The sequence below is a fragment of the Oncorhynchus mykiss genome, chromosome 12 (genome assembly GCF_013265735.2).
Source record: "Oncorhynchus mykiss isolate Arlee chromosome 12, USDA_OmykA_1.1, whole genome shotgun sequence".
In the NCBI taxonomy this organism is placed as follows: Eukaryota; Metazoa; Chordata; class Actinopteri; order Salmoniformes; family Salmonidae; genus Oncorhynchus; species Oncorhynchus mykiss.
The window spans coordinates 77751918-77770905 of NC_048576.1; the positions used below are offsets into that span (position 1 = coordinate 77751918).

At 44.1% G+C, this 18988-nt stretch overlaps 1 protein-coding gene across 2 annotated transcripts in view; it reads left to right on the top strand.

Annotated features, from left to right (window-relative positions):
• The first annotated feature begins 289 nt into the window (after positions 1-289).
• LOC110538482 (microtubule-associated serine/threonine-protein kinase 1) overlaps positions 290-18988 on the top strand; it is a 64045-nt gene continuing 45346 nt past the window's right edge. The window contains exons 1-2 of one of the 2 annotated variants that reach the window (XM_036938576.1): positions 290-1180; positions 10245-10276. In XM_036938576.1, the coding sequence (XP_036794471.1) occupies positions 1142-1180; positions 10245-10276 (71 nt within the window). In that variant the 5' untranslated portion in view covers positions 290-1141. The remainder of the gene's footprint in view (positions 1181-10244; positions 10277-18988) is intronic. The other variant, XM_036938577.1, reaches the window with a different exon arrangement.

Below are 18988 nucleotides of genomic sequence, written 5' to 3' on the forward strand. Positions count from 1 at the left end.
AAACTTTTGAGTGGTACTGTATATCGTATACAATGTACAACATTTTGATTGTAAAGCTGGTTAAAAAAAAAAGACAATGCAATGGCTCGCAGTAAAACTATCTAAACGCTAAGGCACTCATTCGTAGGCTACGTGGCGCTGTCCATGCTCCTGAATGACCAGTATGGCCGTTCACAAGCATGCGGTTCTCATCGTTGCCCAACAATGAAGCAGTTCACCCCATATTATCCTTTTTATCCCCCCCCCATTTACCTGTGGCGAGAGGAGAGGGATATAAATTCATCACACTGGCCCGGTTGCGGATTGCGCGTGAAGGAGGGGCGTGAGGGAATCCCGGGCACGAAGGGTTACAGATATCGCGCTATTGTCGTCCGTTATCAAAGGAAGTGAAGGTGGAATAATGAATGGACCGCGATATGCAGCCAGGGAGAATAACATTCTCTCGAATTTTTAAAGGTTGAGCGGAAAGACGATGTGTTTTGTTATGTCATGGACTGTTATTGCCTTGGGAGTCCAAAGAAGTGGATGGATTCCTGGGCGATTCAGCGACAATGTCAACGGGACTGACTGAGCTCGAGGAAGCATCTTTGCACGTCACGCACCGTTGTTCAAGCAGCATCAACCGCGAAATGAACATTCTGGTGTATTGTGAACATTTAATGCTGTAGGTGTAACTTATTTTAGACACCGCCAAATAATTGGTGCAGTAGACTATATTGCAAGTGAAGTCTCTAAAGACATTGTTGGTGGTGCACAAATATGCTCTAAAAACAACCGGAAGAAGTGAAGGTGACAGTCGACTATCAACATGGGGATTTATGAGTTAATCATTTAATTAACATACAGGCTACAGCGGAATAACTTTATTTTAGAGACGTAAAAGCCCGAAGACCCTGCTCGTTTCAGATGCTACGGGACATCCTGGCATTTGGTGGTTTTCAAGCGGTTCCTCAACGTGACACCACACGCGCACTGTGAGCTTTGGCTCGAAGTGAGCAACGCCGCCGTCTCGGCTGTGTTATTTGAGTGAGAACCGGACAGCCAGTGGATGCCGCAGAGTTGTTTGGGTCGAAACCGAAACAAGTGAAGGGTCAGGGGGCTGTTTTGGGGAATTCCCCATCCGACTGCGCCTTATTACAACATGGATGACTCGGGGATAATTCGGCGTCGGAGGCTGCAGGTGAGGTCCGGGTGTAATGTGTTTGATAGTATCTCTAATTGACAGTTAGTTCCATGTAGGCTACACTCATGTCAATAGAAATCGTACAGAATGTGCCATTGAGTTGAGATTATGTTCAATACAATTTTTAGGCTAATATGTTAATAACCAATTACCCACACACAACATCCTTTTTAGAGCATGTGTTATAACAACTGTGTTATGCATTTATGACTTCATATGCTCAGCTGTAGAAATCTTGATTTAATGTATCTCAGCAGAGGTCATATTCATAAGATACTTGGCGACTCTATGTCTATAATGCCATTCAAGGTAATATCTCCATAATGAAAATGTACCGCCATGCATATTGATATGACATGTTCATATTACTAAAGCCTACGTGTTCATCCATTATGAAGTAGCCTGGTTAAGTACGGGTCACCCCTCCCCCTTGGAGTGTGATTCAGTCAAGTGAACTGAGCTGAGCGGTCAGCCAGGCAGGCAGGCAGGCAGGCAGGCAGGCAGGCAGGCAGAGTGCCTTAGGGCCTGATTAGGGCTGGGCAGTATAGTGATGAAGAGGAGGGAGGATAGAGAGCTGGGAATGGAGAGACTGGGGTTGACCATTACTCAGTTTCTTTATTGTGCTGGGAAAATCCACATCGTCAACTCTCTCAATTCCATCATGTGTGGTGGGGTCTGTGTCGGTGCACATATGCTTGACTTCACAGTATTTTATTTTTTATTTTACCTTTATTTTACCAGGCAATTCAATTAAGAACAAATCATTAATTACAATGATGGCCTGGCAAGAGGCAAATGGCAATGTAAGACAAAATGGACAACACAGACAGAAGACACTGGCAACAGCAACACAACAGCAAACAAACAGTGGATGTGTGTGTGAAGTAAAACATAAGGCAAAGCAAACTAGTGACATCGGGTGACAACTAGAAACATCTACATGTCTCAACAACAAGCATGAGTCATGAATGTGCATAAGGAAGATGTGTGTGTATGCCAGTGTGCTTCTCTCTGTGTGTTTATGAGGATGGATAGTGTCTGGATGACCATCCTTCAGATACATCCAACAGCTCATCTCCCTGGAGTCTCATCATCCCAGCCACTCTCACAACCGTTAGTGTCTGTTTAAAATTCCCCTTCTGGCGCATCTCTCATCTCTCTGCGCCATATGGTGGGTGACACACCCCACTCCCACAGAGGGCAGGTCAAAGGCCAGCCCCATAATGCACTGCTTCAACATGACTAACATGAAACAAACATCTTTGTATCTGCTCCACACTATCCCTCCAGCCTCCACACACGCACGCACGCACGCACACACACACACACACACACACACACACGTATATACATGTACAGTATGTATAGTAGCATACAGGGGGAGGACCGACCTGAATAATGTGTGGGTTATTGAGGATTGTGTGCCAGCCAGTGGGGATGACATGACACTTCCATACTACAGTATCACCCTCCTCCCCAGCCACTTTCCATCTGTCAGACATGGGACGGTAAGCCAATCACTGACACTGACTGAGGTGATGAGTAGGCCCCTGTCTAGGTTCTGATCAGCCCCCCAGACTCACTTTCTAACCATTGTCCTTCGTGTGTCCACGAAATGATGGGGCCAGCGGTGGTGTAGCTGTGGGAAGGGAGTCCAGCCGGTACTGTTTCATTACAGCCGGGGACATTTCTCTTCCGGCTCAGACAGGAGGAGCTGAAGGGCATGACGTCAGACGACCATTTATAGTGCTGCTGTTTCTCCTATCTCGGGAAGCATGGCAGGGTCCGGCAGCAGCATTACTCTCAGCCTGCCTCTGTCTGATCCTCATGGCTGGCTGGTGTCTTAGCCAGCCCATCTCATTATCAGAGAGCTTCACAGAGATTACTGCCAGGAAGTGGTCTGGGGGAAGATAATTAAAATAGCACCATATTGCTGATATTGAGGTGTTGTACAAAAGCTGAAGAACATACGTTCATCCAGGTACTTTTTGCAGGTGCTGGAGTTCTAGGTGAATTTATGTTTAATAGAAAGGAAAACACTGCACACTGTTGCTCATGCTCCCAGGGGATTTTATTACAACAATGTTTCTACCATTAGGTCTTCATCAGCATCCATATCCCAGCTGGGGATGGAAGGTTCTATATACAGGGCTTTCAGAATGCATTCAGACCCCTTGACTTTTTCCACATTTAAATAGTTTTTTCCCCTTATCAATCTACACACAATAACCCATAATGGCAAAGCAAAAACAGTTTTTTAAAATGGTTGCTAATTTATTAAAAATGAAAAACAGAAATATCATATTTACACAAGTATTCAGACCCTTTACTCAGTACTTTGTTGAATCACCTTTGGCAGTGATTACAACCTAAAGTTTTCTTGGGTATGACGCTACAATCTTGGCACACCTGTATTTGGTGTGCTCTGTGAGGTTGGATGGAGAACGTTGCTGCACTGCTATTTTCAGGTCTCTCCAGAGATGTTAGATCGGGTTCAAGTCCGGGCTCTGGCTGGGCCACTCAAGGACATTCAAAGACTTGTTCCAAAGTTATACTTTTTTTTGCAAATGTATGTTAAAAAACCCAGAAATACCTTATTTACATAAGTCTTCAGACCCTTTGCTTTGAGTCTCAAAATTGAGCTCAGGTGCATCCTGTTTCCATTGGTCATCCTTGAGATGTTTCTACAACTTGATTGGAGTCGAGCTGTGGTAAATTCAATTGATTGGACATGATTTGGAAAGGCTGCATATATATAAGGTCCCACAGATGACAGTGAATGTCAGAGAAAAAAATCAAGCCATGAGTTCAAAGGAATTGTACGTAGAGCTCCGAGACAGGATTGTGTCGAGGCACAGATCTGGCGAAGGGTACCAAAACATTTCTGCAGCATTGTAGGTCCCCAAGAACACAGTGGCCTCCATCATTCTTAAATGGAAGAAGTTTAGAACCACCAATACTTCCTAGAGCTTGCCACCCGGCCAAACTGAGCAATCGTGGGAGAAGGGCCTTGGTCAGGGAGGTGACCAAGAACCCGATGGTCACTCTGGCAGAGCTCCAGCGTTCCTCTGTGGAGATGGGAGAACCTTCCAGAAGGACAACCATCTCTGCAGTACTCCCCCAATCAGGCCATCATAGTAGAAAAGACCATACGGAAGCCACTCCTGTGTGAAAGGCATATGGCAGCCCTCTTGAAGTTTGCCAAAAGGCACCTAAAGGCTTTCAGACCACGAGAAACAATATTTTCTTGTCTGATGAAACGAAGCTGGAACTCTTTGGCCCGAGTGCCATGGGTCATGTCGAGCAAACCTGTCCCCATCCCTATGGTGAAGCAGGGTGGTGGCTGCATCATGCTGTGGTGATGTTTTTCAGCGGCTGGGACTGGGAGACTAGTCAGGATCAAGGGAAAGATCAACGGAGCAAAGTACAGAGAGATCCTTGATGAAAACCTGCACCAGGAGGTTCACCTTCCAACAGGACAACGACCCTAAGCAAACAGCCAAGTCAATGCAGGATGCTCTCTGCGCTTTTAACGGACCTCTGAGACTATCACAGTGCAGGTGCATTTATACGAAGACTTGATTACACACAGGTGGATTGTATTTATCATCATTAGTCATTTAGGTCAACATTGGATCATTCAGAGATCCTCACTGAACTTCTGGAGAGAGTTTGCTATACTGAAAGTAAAGGGGCTGAATAATTTTGCACGCCCAATTTTTCAGTTTTTGATTTGTTAAAAAAGTTTGAAATATCCAATAAATGTCGTTCCACTTCATGATTGTGTCCCACTTGTTGTTGATTCTTCACAAAAAAATACAGTTTTATATCTTTATGTTTGAAGCCTGAAATGTGTCAAAAGGTCGCAAAGTTCAAGGGGGCCGAATACTTTCGCAAGGCACTGTATATGTAATATTTCCATTTTTTTATGACATTTGCATACATTTCTAAAAACCTGTTTTTGCTTTGTCATTAAGGGGTATTATGTGTAGGTTGATGAACAAACAATTGAATCAATTTTAGAATAAGGCTGTAACAAAACAAAATGTGGAAAAAGTCAAGGGGTCTGTCACGCCCTGACCTTAGAGATCCTTTTTATGTCTCTATTTTGGTTTTGTCAGGGCGTGAGTCGGGGTGGGCATTCTATGTTTTTGTGTTCTATGTTTTCTATTTCTGTGTGTTTGGCCAGGTGTGGTTCTCAATCAGAGGCAGCTAGCTGTCTATCGTTGTCTCTGATTGAGAACCATACTTAGGTAGCCTTTTCCCACCTGTGTCTTGTTGGTAGTTGTTTTCTGTTTTGTGTTTCTGCACCTGACAGGACGTTTTCGTTCATTCTCTTTGTTATTTTGTTTTGTGTTCAGTTTAGATAAAAATAACATGAACATTTACCACGCTGCACTTTGGTCAGATGATTCCTCTTCTTCCGACGATGAATGTTGTTACAGGGTCTGAATAGTTTCCGAATGCACTGTACATCACAATCACTTGTATTCTATAAATGAGGATTTCTTATTGAAAGGATAAAACTCCTTGAGATGCACCATCCCGTGTTGAAACGGTCACCAGCGCACCATGTTCTGTTCTGGGCTGAATACACAAGTATATTGTGGTGCATCCGGTGGAACAGTGACTTATAACTGAGAGTTCAACCTCCTGAACTGTATTTGTAATGCTGCCAACCACAGCAATCACAGGACAATACAGTCTATTTGAATATATTCATAGACATTTGACGTATGTTTTTGTCATTGTGTCACAAACATCCCAATGTCGTTGCGACTCAGAAGGACCATTTAGACTCCTCAATCCACAGTGCAGAACCTTCTGGAAGAGCAGTCACCCTCGTCACAGGGAGGGGGTAAATATAGAGCATAATTGTTTTGCTTTCAAATCTGTGATCAGTCAGTGGGAACGGTACGGTTGTGACAGAGCTCCATCTGTCGTCATTCCGCTCCAGATCCATCAGATTCAGAGCACCAATCTCTACCGTCAGCCAGTCGCTGTGCTTTTAGTGTGTTTAACATTCAGAGAGCGGAAACTCAATTACAATCTCTTTCATTAGTCTCAGCTTCCTGGATTGACTAAGTCAATGACACAATGGCTGGCCATCGATAAAGTCTATATTTCAGTGTGACATGAGTTTCTCCCCATATGGCCTGACAAAGTGAGAGAGCATTAAAATATTGGTTCAACAATGAAAATCATGTTGTTTGTCAGGCAGTTTGAGGGGGTGACCTTTATTCATTGCATATTTTTTTAATCGAAAACATGACATTATAACTTACATTATCTGACATTCTCATGCAAATCTAAAGCAAATTAATATTCAGGAGGGGAGGCACCTTTTGTCAGACCACTCTCCAGACCAGATGTTATTCCATCATATATGAGCTGATTGGATACATTGGCTCTCAAGCAGCTAATCTCCTCTCCTGAACTCATTTGGTTTTTTTCAACCTATACGCTTTCCTGAATCGCTTTACTATATCCCTCTTCCATATCCCACTCCTGAGTTGGCTCTGTGGAGTGACCTCCTCCTAAGTATCCCCGGTCCAGGGTCCAGTTTCTTTCCTCCATGGTAGGGCCCTGTCCATTGTACTGATTCCTTCTTCCAAGGTAGGGCCCTGTCCATGGTGCTGATTCCAATGCAGGACATTTAAAACTTGTAGTGTATTTTACGTTGTAAAAGGCTTCTGAAGTTTGCAATTGTCATGCTGGTATAAAGGATTTTGGAGACAGGCGCAATAGGTTTTTTTAATACACCCAAAACAAACACGTATACAAAAACACTGGGCTGTACCCAAACAAAAGAGCGAGGGTAAACCTCGTTGACCAACACAGGACAATACCCATAATACACAATATATATAGCACGCAGCATAACTACTGCACCAACGCATAGGCACTCACACCACCAACGGACATGGGAACAATAACCGACCCCCCAATGGAAACCAAAGGACACATATATACAAATACTAATCAGTGGGAATAGGGGACAGGTGTGCTTGATGAAAGTTTTGGAGGGATCCGTGAAAGCAATTTACATTTTGAAATTTCAGACTTGATTTTCTCTTGCTTAAAATGTATCAACCCCGACAAACATTTCCATTAATTATAATCAACATAATAATTCACATTTCCTGTTGCTGCTGGATTATTTTCCTGATGTCCAAATTACATTTAAATTAATTTTCCAAATTAAGATCCTACACCTGTAGGGCCCTGTCCATGGTTCTGATTCCTTCCTCCCAGACAAATAGAAGGTCGCATTCTCTTTGATGCACCACATTGTTCTCTTTGTTGTCTAGACATGCCTCAGACAGGCCACAGCAGTAAAGGGCCCTACTGAGGACATCAGACAATGAGCAGACTCATTTTGATTAAATGCTGTAGTTGGCTTAGTGCATCCTGCTTTGTTCCTTTGGTTTCATACCTCTATATTCGGAAGGTTTTCTCTTCATTCTTTCTTACTCTAACTAGTCTGCACTTGTAGCATAAAAATATTTCCGCTCTTTGTGTGTCAAAGCAAACTAGATAATCATGTTATGAGAGGTTACATGACCTGGATGAAAAATTATGCGCAATGGAGAGTATCTATTGAAAGTGCATTTCAGTACAGGCATAGACTCAATATGGATCTATGCCACAGCTCTTAAAGTGGCAATTATAAAGTAATTCACTGGTATGTGCAGTATGACGGGTACGATCCAGATAGCTTATGATGTTGTGTCTGAGATATGTTCATACATCTTCCACATTACTAGTCTTTCTCTGCACTGTCTTCCCTCCATCCACACTTTCAAGTAATGTACAGAGCTCTGATGGCTCAGGATCAATTAGTCTGACCAATGGAGGAGGAGTGAGGAGGAATCAATAGGTTGAATATTCGGTCATCCTTGTAAAGAGGAAGTTGTTTCTATTAACACGTAAACCCATGGGAGGAGCTTAACATACACCAACAACTATCGATGACCTTCGGCTTGTGCTGGGTGTAATACTCATGTGAGAATCTGACCTTACAATGGTGAGGTTACTTCTCTTTTGATCCAAAATGATTTATTTCATATTTACTCCTCAATCAAGGTTCTGCTGCCTTCTCTTCCAAGCATTCATTGCTTTTACCAACTCTCTCTGGGGTAAGACTAAATCTGTAGAGTGTTCCATTTGACACTTCAAGGTAGCTGAGTGTTGAAGGTATTCTGCTACGTGGGAGGTTTGTCCCTGGGATACAAAGACATTCTACTTGACAAACACACACTGTGGAGAGGGTTTCTCTAGTTGTTTCAGAGGGAGAACCTTATGAAGAGGATCACACACACACATGATTCAGTCTATTTCCTATAGGGATGGGAAAAAATTGATACAGTTACATATCACAAACATTATTTTTGGATGAAATGAATTATTAATTTGTAATAATAAAAAAGAATACAAATAATTGTAGGTAGAGATAGTTGGCTGTAGCTGCGCCAAAACTCGGGTATTTTTCATCCTATAGCTTGTACTCTGCCTTCCTTTTAAATAGTGAGCCAACATTATTTCAGCAGTTCTTTTTCCCATACAGATCAAAACTAATTTTATCATGGCTCTCTCGTCTCTCTGCAGCAGACATATAGTGAGCAATATGTTCGCAACATCAAATCGCAATATAGAATCATGATAATTCCAATACATATCGTATCAGCTCCTAATATTGGGATGATATCGTATTGTGAAGTCCCTGGGAATTCCAAGCCCTAATAGCTTATAGTATACATGTAAGCACACACACACACACACGCACGCACGCACGCACGCACGCACGCACGCACACACACACACACACACACACAAACATGTACACTTTAGCTCAAGATTAACCTAATATTGTATTGATTAATGGCATCTTGACTGAGTCGCTCGTCATTGACAGGAGTGGATGTGGAGTTGCTAATGCATTAATTAGCGCTCTACACAACACACACCTGGGAAACGGGCTCAGTGTTAGTCACCAAAGTGATGCCTGTGAGCACTTTTCTCTCCATTATCTCTCTGTTCACCTCTTCTTGGCCTTCTCTCTCTTGGCCCCTCTTTTCCCCGATTTATTTTGCAGTACCTCTTGGTCAATTTGAAAATGTTCTGTCTCTTTAATGTCTGGAGAGAGTGGGAGTCTGTTGTAGTAAGCAGTCTATAGACAAGGTATGACAGCAATCCATGCGTTAGTTTTATTTTCCTGGCATTGTTTCCAAATGCTAAACCAGTGCCTCAGTTAGAAGCATTTCAAAGAGAGAGAGAAAGAGAGAGAGAGAGAGAGAGAGAGAGAGGCGCTTGGCGGTCGGCGTCACCGGTCTTCTAGCCATCATCGATCCACTTTTCCTTTTGTTTTGTCCTGTCTTCCCACACACCTGGTCTCAATTCCCTCATTGCATATTGTGTATTTAACCCTCTGTTCCCCCCCCCCCCCCCCATGTCTTTGTGCGGAATTGTTTATTGTAAGTGCATGTGCACGTTTTCTCTGGTGCGCGACCGGTTTTGTACCCATTTGTTTGTTGTTCTGGTTTCCGGTGATTTTATGATTAAGACTGCTCCGTTGATTACCCAGTTTTGCTCTCCTGCGTCTGACTTCCCTGCCACCAGTTATGCACTCCCTTACAGAGGGAGCGGTAGAGAGAGTGTTGGTCCACTTCAAAGCACTGGTCCACATTGCTGAAGTACACACTCACATATACAAGCACATAATGCACTTACCCATCCTCTCTGTTCTGCTGTTTCCTGGTATCTTTCCCCCTACGGAATTCACAAACAAAGACACACAGAATACCATGTACTGTGTATATTAATGTCCTGTATATGTGAGTCTTTATAGCAGAGGCGAGGTCCAAGTGGACTAAGAGACTGAAGGGAGGTGTCAAGTCATAACATTCCATTGTTTAGCTTATGTACAAATGTGGTGAGGTGACGTACAGTGGTTTAGTTGATGTCTGTTTCTCTGTTTCTAACCACCTCGTAACCTGTGAATCCCTCTAATGTTACCAGTACCTGATCTCTGTTGTCCTCTCTTTTTCTGCCTTTCTTCCAGAAGGATCTGCCACTGCCCCGCAAGAACAGCAGGTTAGTACATCTTCCCTCCCTCCTGGCCAACTGGGCACTCCCTATGAACCCCCCCCCCCCCCCCCCCCCCCCCCCCCCCCCCCCCCGAGCATGGGGAAGTGTGTGTTTGGAAACAACAACTCTTTTATCAGCCGAGGGCTCTACTGTCCTGGTTGGAAGATTTCATCCATGTTGAATCCCTGTTAAGACATGATTAGCATTTCAACACCCTATTGTGGGTTTGAGGATACTTGAGAGGTACTTAGAGGGGAATTAGAATGAATGGAGGAGGCAATCCTGCTGTCTGTCTGGGTAGACAGCGCTCTGCGTCTGATTGCTTTCCATGGTGCTGAAACACTTCCTCCTCTTTCTTTGTCTGTCTCTGTCTCTGCCTCTCTCGCTCTCTCTCGCTCTGCCTCTCTCGCTCTGTCTCTCGCTCTGCCTCTCTCGCTCTGTCTCTCGCTCTGCCTCTCTCGCTCTGTCTCTCGCTCTCTCTCGCTCTGTCTCTCGCTCTCTCTCGCTCTGTCTCTCGCTCTGCCTCTCTCGCTCTGTCTCTCGCTCTGCCTCTCTCGCTCTGTCTCTCGCTCTGCCTCTCTCGCTCTGTCTCTCGCTCTGCCTCTCTCGCTCTGTCTCTCGCTCTGCCTCTCTCGCTCTGTCTCTCGCTCTGCCTCTCTCGCTCTGTCTCTCGCTCTGCCTCTCTCGCTCTGTCTCTCTCGCTCTGCCTCTCTCGCTCTGTCTCTCGCTCTGCCTCTCTCGCTCTGTCTCTCGCTCTGCCTCTCTCGCTCTGCCTCTCTCGCTCTGTCTCTCACTCTGCCTCTCTCGCTCTGTCTCTCGCTCTGCCTCTCTCGCTCTGCCTCTCTCGCTCTGTCTCTCACTCTGCCTCTCTCGCTCTGTCTCTCACTCTGCCTCTCTCGCTCTGTCTCTCGCTCTGCCTCTCTCGCTCTGCCTCTCTCGCTCTGTCTCTCGCTCTGTCTCTCGCTCTGCCTCTCTCACTCTGCCTCTCTCGCTCTGTCTCTCACTCTGCCTCTCTCGCTCTGTCTCTCGCTCTGCCTCTCTCGCTCTGTCTCTCGCTCGCTCTGCCTCTCTCGCTCTGTCTCTCACTCTGCCTCTCTCGCTCTGTCTCTCGCTCTGTCTCTCGCTCTCTCTCTCTCACCCTCCTTCTCATACCCTAGCTTGTGTGTGGTAGGGAAACAGCTCCAGTGTGTTATTGTCTGTGTCAGCAAGACAAAGATATGGCTGAAATGATTTATTGTGTTAATTAAATGTTATAATAAGTTAATAATGTGGTAGATGAAGCTTTTATCATTCTATCATTGTGTGTGTGTGTGTGTGTATGTGCACGCTTGTGTGTGTTTATAATCACAGCATACATAACAGAGACACAAGCAGTCTCTCTGTGTAGTCTCTGTCCCTACTTCCATCCAGTCCCTCTCTCTGCCTTTCTTTGTAACCCGTCTCTTCCCCCTGCCCATATCACCCACACCATACCCCTGGGAAATAAACCAGGAAATGAACCTGGGGACTGTGCTGACCTCTGACCTCAGTGCCCACTGGTCATCTCCTCTATCTTTCCCTCACAGTGGTATTCAGCTTTCATTTTGTCCCCCATTTAGTAATCAACTCTATGCTCTCCTCCAGAGATGTACCATCTGGGTTCATTCTGTCTCAGTCTGGTTCCCATTCTAGGCCTCCCTCCCCTTAGACCAGTATCATCCATATCATCCATTATAGATGAGCTCACTGGAGTAGGCCTCACATTCATCTACTGCCTTGATCTATTAATCTGGATGTGGTGTCTCCTCTATTGTTCTCAGTAGGCTTGTATTTATCAGCACTTTTGTGGTTTTACATTTGCTTGGATGAATTATGGAATAGATGTGCACATATCTAATTTAAAATATCTGTTTTTTGTTATGCACAACACGTCCACTTGTATACACACATATTGCAGATAAACACACACACCTCTACCACCTTCTAGCATCAGCTTCAATTAACAAGTTCTGGACTTCTTTGAGAGTATTCTCCTGCTCCCTGGGATTATGAATTCATCATCCCTTCCCTTGCCATGGCCTTTACCCTTGAGACACAATCCACAATTCCCTGTCTGCTTTTTTGTTCCTATTTAAAATCAAAGACAGCCTCCCTCCCTCCCTCCCTCCCTCCCTCCCTCCCTCCCTCCCTCCCTCCCTCCCTCCCTCCCTCCCCTTTACTGTCGTTTGTCTACCGCCACATCACTCAGACACCGGTGCACATCTAAAGGTTGAGGGAGCGTTTGCGATGACATTTTCAAGGGACCCTGCTGCTTCCTGACTCTCACTTCTCAACTGCTCTCGTTGCTTAGCATTACGCTAAGCTACCCTCACTACGCAAGCAACATGTTCCGACGCACCAAAAGGTACAATATAAAACAAAGGGCACTGTTAAATAGGTCAGTGTGTCTTGAGGGGTGGGGGATTCTGTCTTTGTAATACGTGATGTTGTTCCCTGTCCTCCCTTTTGTTTTTATCCTTCTCTTATCCCTCCCTCTCTCCATCACCTCATCTATCTGTGTTTCTCTCCCTCTCTGTGTTTGTGTATCAGCTAAGTGTACATTAGGAGGTGGTTAGCATTGACAGTGCGACTGATGTGTTTGTGCTTATAAGGTCACCGAGTGTGTGTGTGTGTGTGTGTGTGCGTGTGTGTGTGTGTGTGTGTGTGTGTGTGTGTGTGAGAGAGTGTCCATCTGGTTTTGTATTTTTGCCCAGTACTGCTGAGTGAGGCTGTCAAGTGGCTTAGAGTAGTGTTTATAAAGATTGCTGTGTCAGGGGTTCTACGGACATCCTCTATGTACCAGCTAAGATAGGACTGTAATATAATTTGAGGCTTAATATAGTTTTTACTAATCAGTGACTCAAAAAATGAAAGGTGACTGTTTGATTATATCCATGGCTCTGTTTGAATCAGGTTGACTCAGTGATGCTGAGATAAACTCTTTGTTGAGCGATGACTGTAAGGGAATACGTACAGTTGAAGTCAGAAGTTTACATACACATAAACTACTCCACAATTTTCTTGTTAACAAACTATAGTTTTGCCAAGTCGGTTAGGACATCTACTTTGTGCATGACACAATACATTCTTCCAACAATTGTTTACAGACAGATTATTTCACTTATAATTCACTAACACAATTCCAGTGGGTCAGAAGTTGACATACACTAAGTTGACTGTGCCTTTAAACAGCTTGGAAAATTCCAGAAAATTATATCATGGATTTAGAAGCTTCTGATAGGCCAATTGTCATAATTTGAGTCAATTGGAGGTGTACCTGTGGATGTATTTCAAGGCCTACCTTCAAACTCAGTGCCTCTTTGCTTGACATCATGGGAAAATCAAAATAAATCAGCCAAGACCTCAGGAAAAAAAATTGTAGACCTCCACAAGTCTGGTTCATCCTTGGGAGCAATTTCCTAACACCTGAAGGTACCACGTTCATCCGTACAAACAATAGAATATAAGTATAAACACCATGGGACTACGCAGCCGTCATAACCCTCAGGAAGGAGACGCATTCTGTCTCTTAGAGATTAACGTACTTTGGCGCGAAAAGTGCAAATCAATCCCAGAACAACAGCAAAGGACCTTGTGAAGATGCTGGAGGAAACAGGTACAAAAGTATCTATATCCACAGTAAAACGAGTCCTATATCGACATAACCTGATTGGCCGCTCAGCAAGGAAGAATCCACTGCTCCAAAACCACCATAAAAAAGCCAGACTACGGTTTGCAACTGCACATGGGGACAAAGATCATACTTTTTGGAGAAATGTCCTATGGTCTGATGAAACAAAAATATAACTGTTTGGCCATAATGACCATCGTTATGTTTGGAGGAAAAAGGGGGAGGCTTGCAAGCCGAAGAACACCATCCCAACTGTGAAGCAGGGGGTGGCAGCATCATGTTGTGGGGTGTTTTGCTGCAGGAGGGACTGGTGCACTTCACAAAATAGATGGTATCATGAGGATGGAAAATTATGTGGATATATTGAAGCAACATCTCAAGACATCAGTCAGGAAGTTAGGCTTGGTCGTAAATGGGTCTTCCACATGGACAATGACCCCAAGCATACTTCCAAAGTTGTGGCAAAATGGCTTAAGGACAACAAAGTCAAGGTACTGGAGTGGCCATCACAAAGCCCTGACCTCAATCCTATAAAAAATTTGTGGGCAGAACTGAAAAAGCGTGTGCTGGCAAGGAGGCCTACAAACCCGACTCATTTACACCAGCTCTGTCAAGAGGAATGGGCCAAAATTCACCCAACTTATTGTGGGAAGCTTGTGGAAGGCTACCCGAAACATTTTACCCAAGTTAAACCATTTAAAGGCAATGCTACCAAATACTAATTGAGTGTATGTAAACTTCTTACCCACTGGGAATGTGATGTTTCATAATAAAATATGAAATAAATCATTCTCTCTACTATTATTCTGACATTTCACATTCTTAAAATAAAGTGGTGATCCTAACTGACCTTAGGCAGGGAATTTTTACTAGGATTAAATGTCAGGAATTGAGAAAAACGGAGTTTAAATCTATTTGGCTAAGGTGTATGTAAACTTCTGACTTCAACTGTAGCTCTCTGACACAGAATTTTATAAAACAGTTAGTTCTAGCCATGATCAACATCATTTTGCTTTAATCTCAGAGAAGTGTTCCTACTGTGCCCCAGTCCCTCTGACTCACAATGACTTCATTCTCTCCTGCTGATTGGCCAGGGATTAGGCTGCCTCTGGCCTGTTATTACTGCAGTTTTAACACACACACCAACACACACAAACACCCACCAGACAGAAAATACTTGACTTAGTCAGCATGCTGATTAACAAGAAGTCTGTTGTGCTGATGGTAGTAGTTTCATATGAATTTGTGTGTTCCAATCATCTCATAGTGCCCCTATATTATTATTTTCAAACACATGTCTATATTCTATATATTATTGTGTTACCATTTTAAGTTAGCAGCTAAGTTATCAACATCATTCCCTATTTGTTTTGAATGGACATGCCATTACATTATCTACATTATCTTCAAGTCACATCCTCAAGTCAAAGCGGCTTAGCAAGTGAGGAGAGAGAGTGAGGGAGAAAGAAAGGGGTAGAGAAAATGAGAGTGGGAGAGAGAGGGAGTGAGTAAGAAAGGGGTAGAGAAAATGAGAGCGGGAGAGAGAGGGAGTGAGTAAGAAAGGGGTAGAGAAAATGAGAGTGGGAGAGAGAGGGAGTGAGTAAGAAAGGGGTAGAGAAAATGAGAGCGGGAGAGAGAGGGAGTGAGTAAGAGCACAGGGCCCAGGGGTAATATCTCTATCTCAGCCTCCATCAAGGACCAACACACTGGGGTTATGTGAGCAGTGAAGACATGCACAGGCCTCTCTCTCTTTCTCTCTCTCTCTCGCTCTCTCTTTCCCTCTCCTTATTTCTTTCTGTCTGTATCCAGCTCTTTACAGTTTAAATGACGAAAGAGAGGATGACAGAGAGAAAGAGAGCTCGTGAGCGAGAGAACGTCCTGGGATGAGTGTCCATTCAGTTGTAGTCAAGCACATGCGTGCACACAAGTCTCTCCTCTTTTTACGTGGGGGTGTGTGTGTTTCCGTGTGTGTGTTAGCTAAATACAGATGTAGTGGGTGGGTGTGTTCAGGATGGAAGGAGTGAGAGGTAAAGAAGATAAAGAGGGAAGGAGAGATAAAAGGAGAGATAATGAGTGTTGATAATCAGACAGTGTATGTCCCTCAGGTGCTGGGCTCAGGTGTACCTCATCACAAAAATGATCAGAGCGAAAACAACACGTCTCCATCCCCAACCCCTCCCTAGAACACACAGACACACACACACACACACAGACACACACACAAACAGACACACACACACACACACACACACACACACACACACACACACACATATCTCTCCCTCCCTAATGGCTACACCTTAACCCTTACAAACAAACAAGGCGAGACCCATCAGAGAAACAGGACATCAGACCCACTATTACACAGTACTTAAAACAAGGCGAGACCCATCAGAGAAACAGGACATCAGACCCACTATTACACAGTACTTAAAACAAGGCGAGACCCATCAGAGAAACAGGACATCAGACCCACTATTACACAGTACTTAAAACAAGGCGAGACCCATCAGAGAAACAGGACATCAGACCCACTATTACACAGTACTTAAAGGTAGACTCAGTAATATGACGTTGATGCAGAAAGTAAAGAGCGTAGTGGGTCAATTTTCTCAACAACTAAGAGCATTGAACCACAAGGCTTCTCCACTGTTTGGTGCGAACCCGTGCTCATACGCAGATACTGTGTGTGACTGTGAGAGTGAAGTCTCGCATCTCATTTATCTCAATATATCTTCGGTGCTGCTCGTGGCAATGTGATTTCGCTGAATCTACCTTCAACCAGTACCACACATATCACACATCGAAGGAGATAAGTGGGGTGTCGAGATACCTGGGCCAGACCAAAGAATCCGTCCTTCTGAGTGGTCTCCTGTCTCTCAGGGGATGTTTGGATTCAATAGCAGTAGCTTTGGTGGAAGTGGTAGCATTACTCCTCTCTTAGAGTATAAATCCATTCTGTGGAGTAATGGGGCTTTTATTCTCTTTGATCTTCTTTAGTCCCGTCGGAGCCTGACTTCAGTTCCAGGAAAAATCTACCCCCTCAATACTGAATCTGAAGAATGCCACTCTTGACACTGTCCTGTTTCTCTGTCAGCCTCTATGTTTCTAGACAAAATAAGGGATCTTTGTTAATCAAAGACAATAACAAAAAGCTAATGTTTTGTCTCAGAGACTGCAACTCGAAAGCTGTTCTAGCTTTGAAGTAAGCGCCGGGACCAGTGGTATTCAATGTTGGGGTTGTAATTTTTATTTTTTTATAATTAAGAGTGAAGATTATTGTATGGGACAATTATACAAACGTTTTTGAGAAAGATCATTTGAAAATTGTTATTTTATTGAGTAAATGTATTTATTGGTTTCTTTTTTCTTTTTTTGGGGTGAAAAAATAGTTTGAATATCACTGCCCTAGACACTGATCTACGGTCAGTTGTGATTTCCCTTAACTGGCTATAGCCCCCACAATAGTATGGCATTGGTTGAAGCTCAATGTTAAATTCAGGTACACAACACACTCCCAGCCTCTGGCCATGACCCATCTGGGTTGTTAGGCAAACAATAAAATGTGGGGCAACAGTTTTGATTAAATGTATAATTTATCAATCTCACATGCTCGTTTCTGTCCATTAAGAACCGACGATGTGCTACTCTTTTGTTACATTTCTGACAACGCTAACACCCAGCTAGCACAGTGGATCTGGGCCGATTCCGGCTGAGAGTCGGGCACTCGGCTGAGAGTTAGACTTGGCCGACGTCATGTGGCCCGAGTCTGGGCCGCCTTCGGCAGTATTACTTATGGCTAGGTTGTGGGGATTGAGCTCGGGACAATTTGGCCCAAATATATTACTTGGAACTTGGGCCGATTGTGGTTACTCTCTGGCAGATGATTACACAGGCTGCTCTATATAATTTACATTTCATTATTTATTTATTTTTCCATATTTTCTCATTGTTTCTGTTATAAAAAATAAAATGAACATTTAAATTCTTTAAGTAGTATTTTAGAATTTTGATACTTTGTGCAAGACAATTAAAACCTTTGTGGATGGGGCCTCCTGAATGGTGCAGAGGTCTAAGACACTGCATCGCAGTGCACATTGCATTGCTACAGATGCTGGTTCAATGCCCATGCCGGCCGTGACCGGGAGACCCATGAAGCGACACACAATTGGCCTAGCGTCGTCCGGGTTAGGGGAGGGTTTGGACGGCCGAGATATCCTTGTCCCATCGCGCTGTAGCGACTATCTGCCAGGCGCATACACGGTCACCCGGTGTATTGTGTTTCCTCTGACACATTGGTGCGGCTAGTTTCCGGGTTAAGCATGCATTGTGTCAAGAAGCAGTGAGACTTGGCTGGGTTGTATTTTGGAGGACGCACGGCTCTCGACCTTCGCCGCTCCTGAGGTCGTATGGGAGTTGCAGCGATGGGACAAGACAATTGGATGTGATGAAAAGGGGGTAATAAATCAATTCAATTATTTAAAACAATTGTGGATGGGTATAATTTGTATGTATAAAATGACTAAATCAGGTAATTTTTATAAATGTATTTACAATTGCATCGAGCCACTTCTGAAGGGATTCTGGTAAAATGCCGGCAAAGTCGGCTGAATTCCAGTAGATGGAAACATCGGGCCGATTCTGGTCAATCATTCATTTTGATTTCCGGCCGAGTCCGACACCCGATTCCGAGCTGATTCAATCAGTTATGGCCTCCCGGAAAAGGGCCGCTTCTGGGCAGATTTCTCATTCCTAGCTGGGCATCTTTTAAGCCGAATTTCAAGAGTTCTAAAACCAGACCAAAGCACTTGGATTGCTCAGCAACAGCGCTAGTAGCTAGCTTTCACCAGTCGGATGAGAGGCAAGCTACAAGCAAAGGAAGCTTGCTATATTTTGCTATGGAAGGTTTTTCACATGGCTGAAGTCATCTGTGTAAACTGTTGACCTTGAAACTTGCATGTAATCAGAGCACAAACAAATAAGCACAAATAAGATAGCAAACGTCCTTGGGTGCTATTGCCAGTTAGCTAGCCAACTAATGTTAGCCTGAGACCAACTCTAAACTCTCA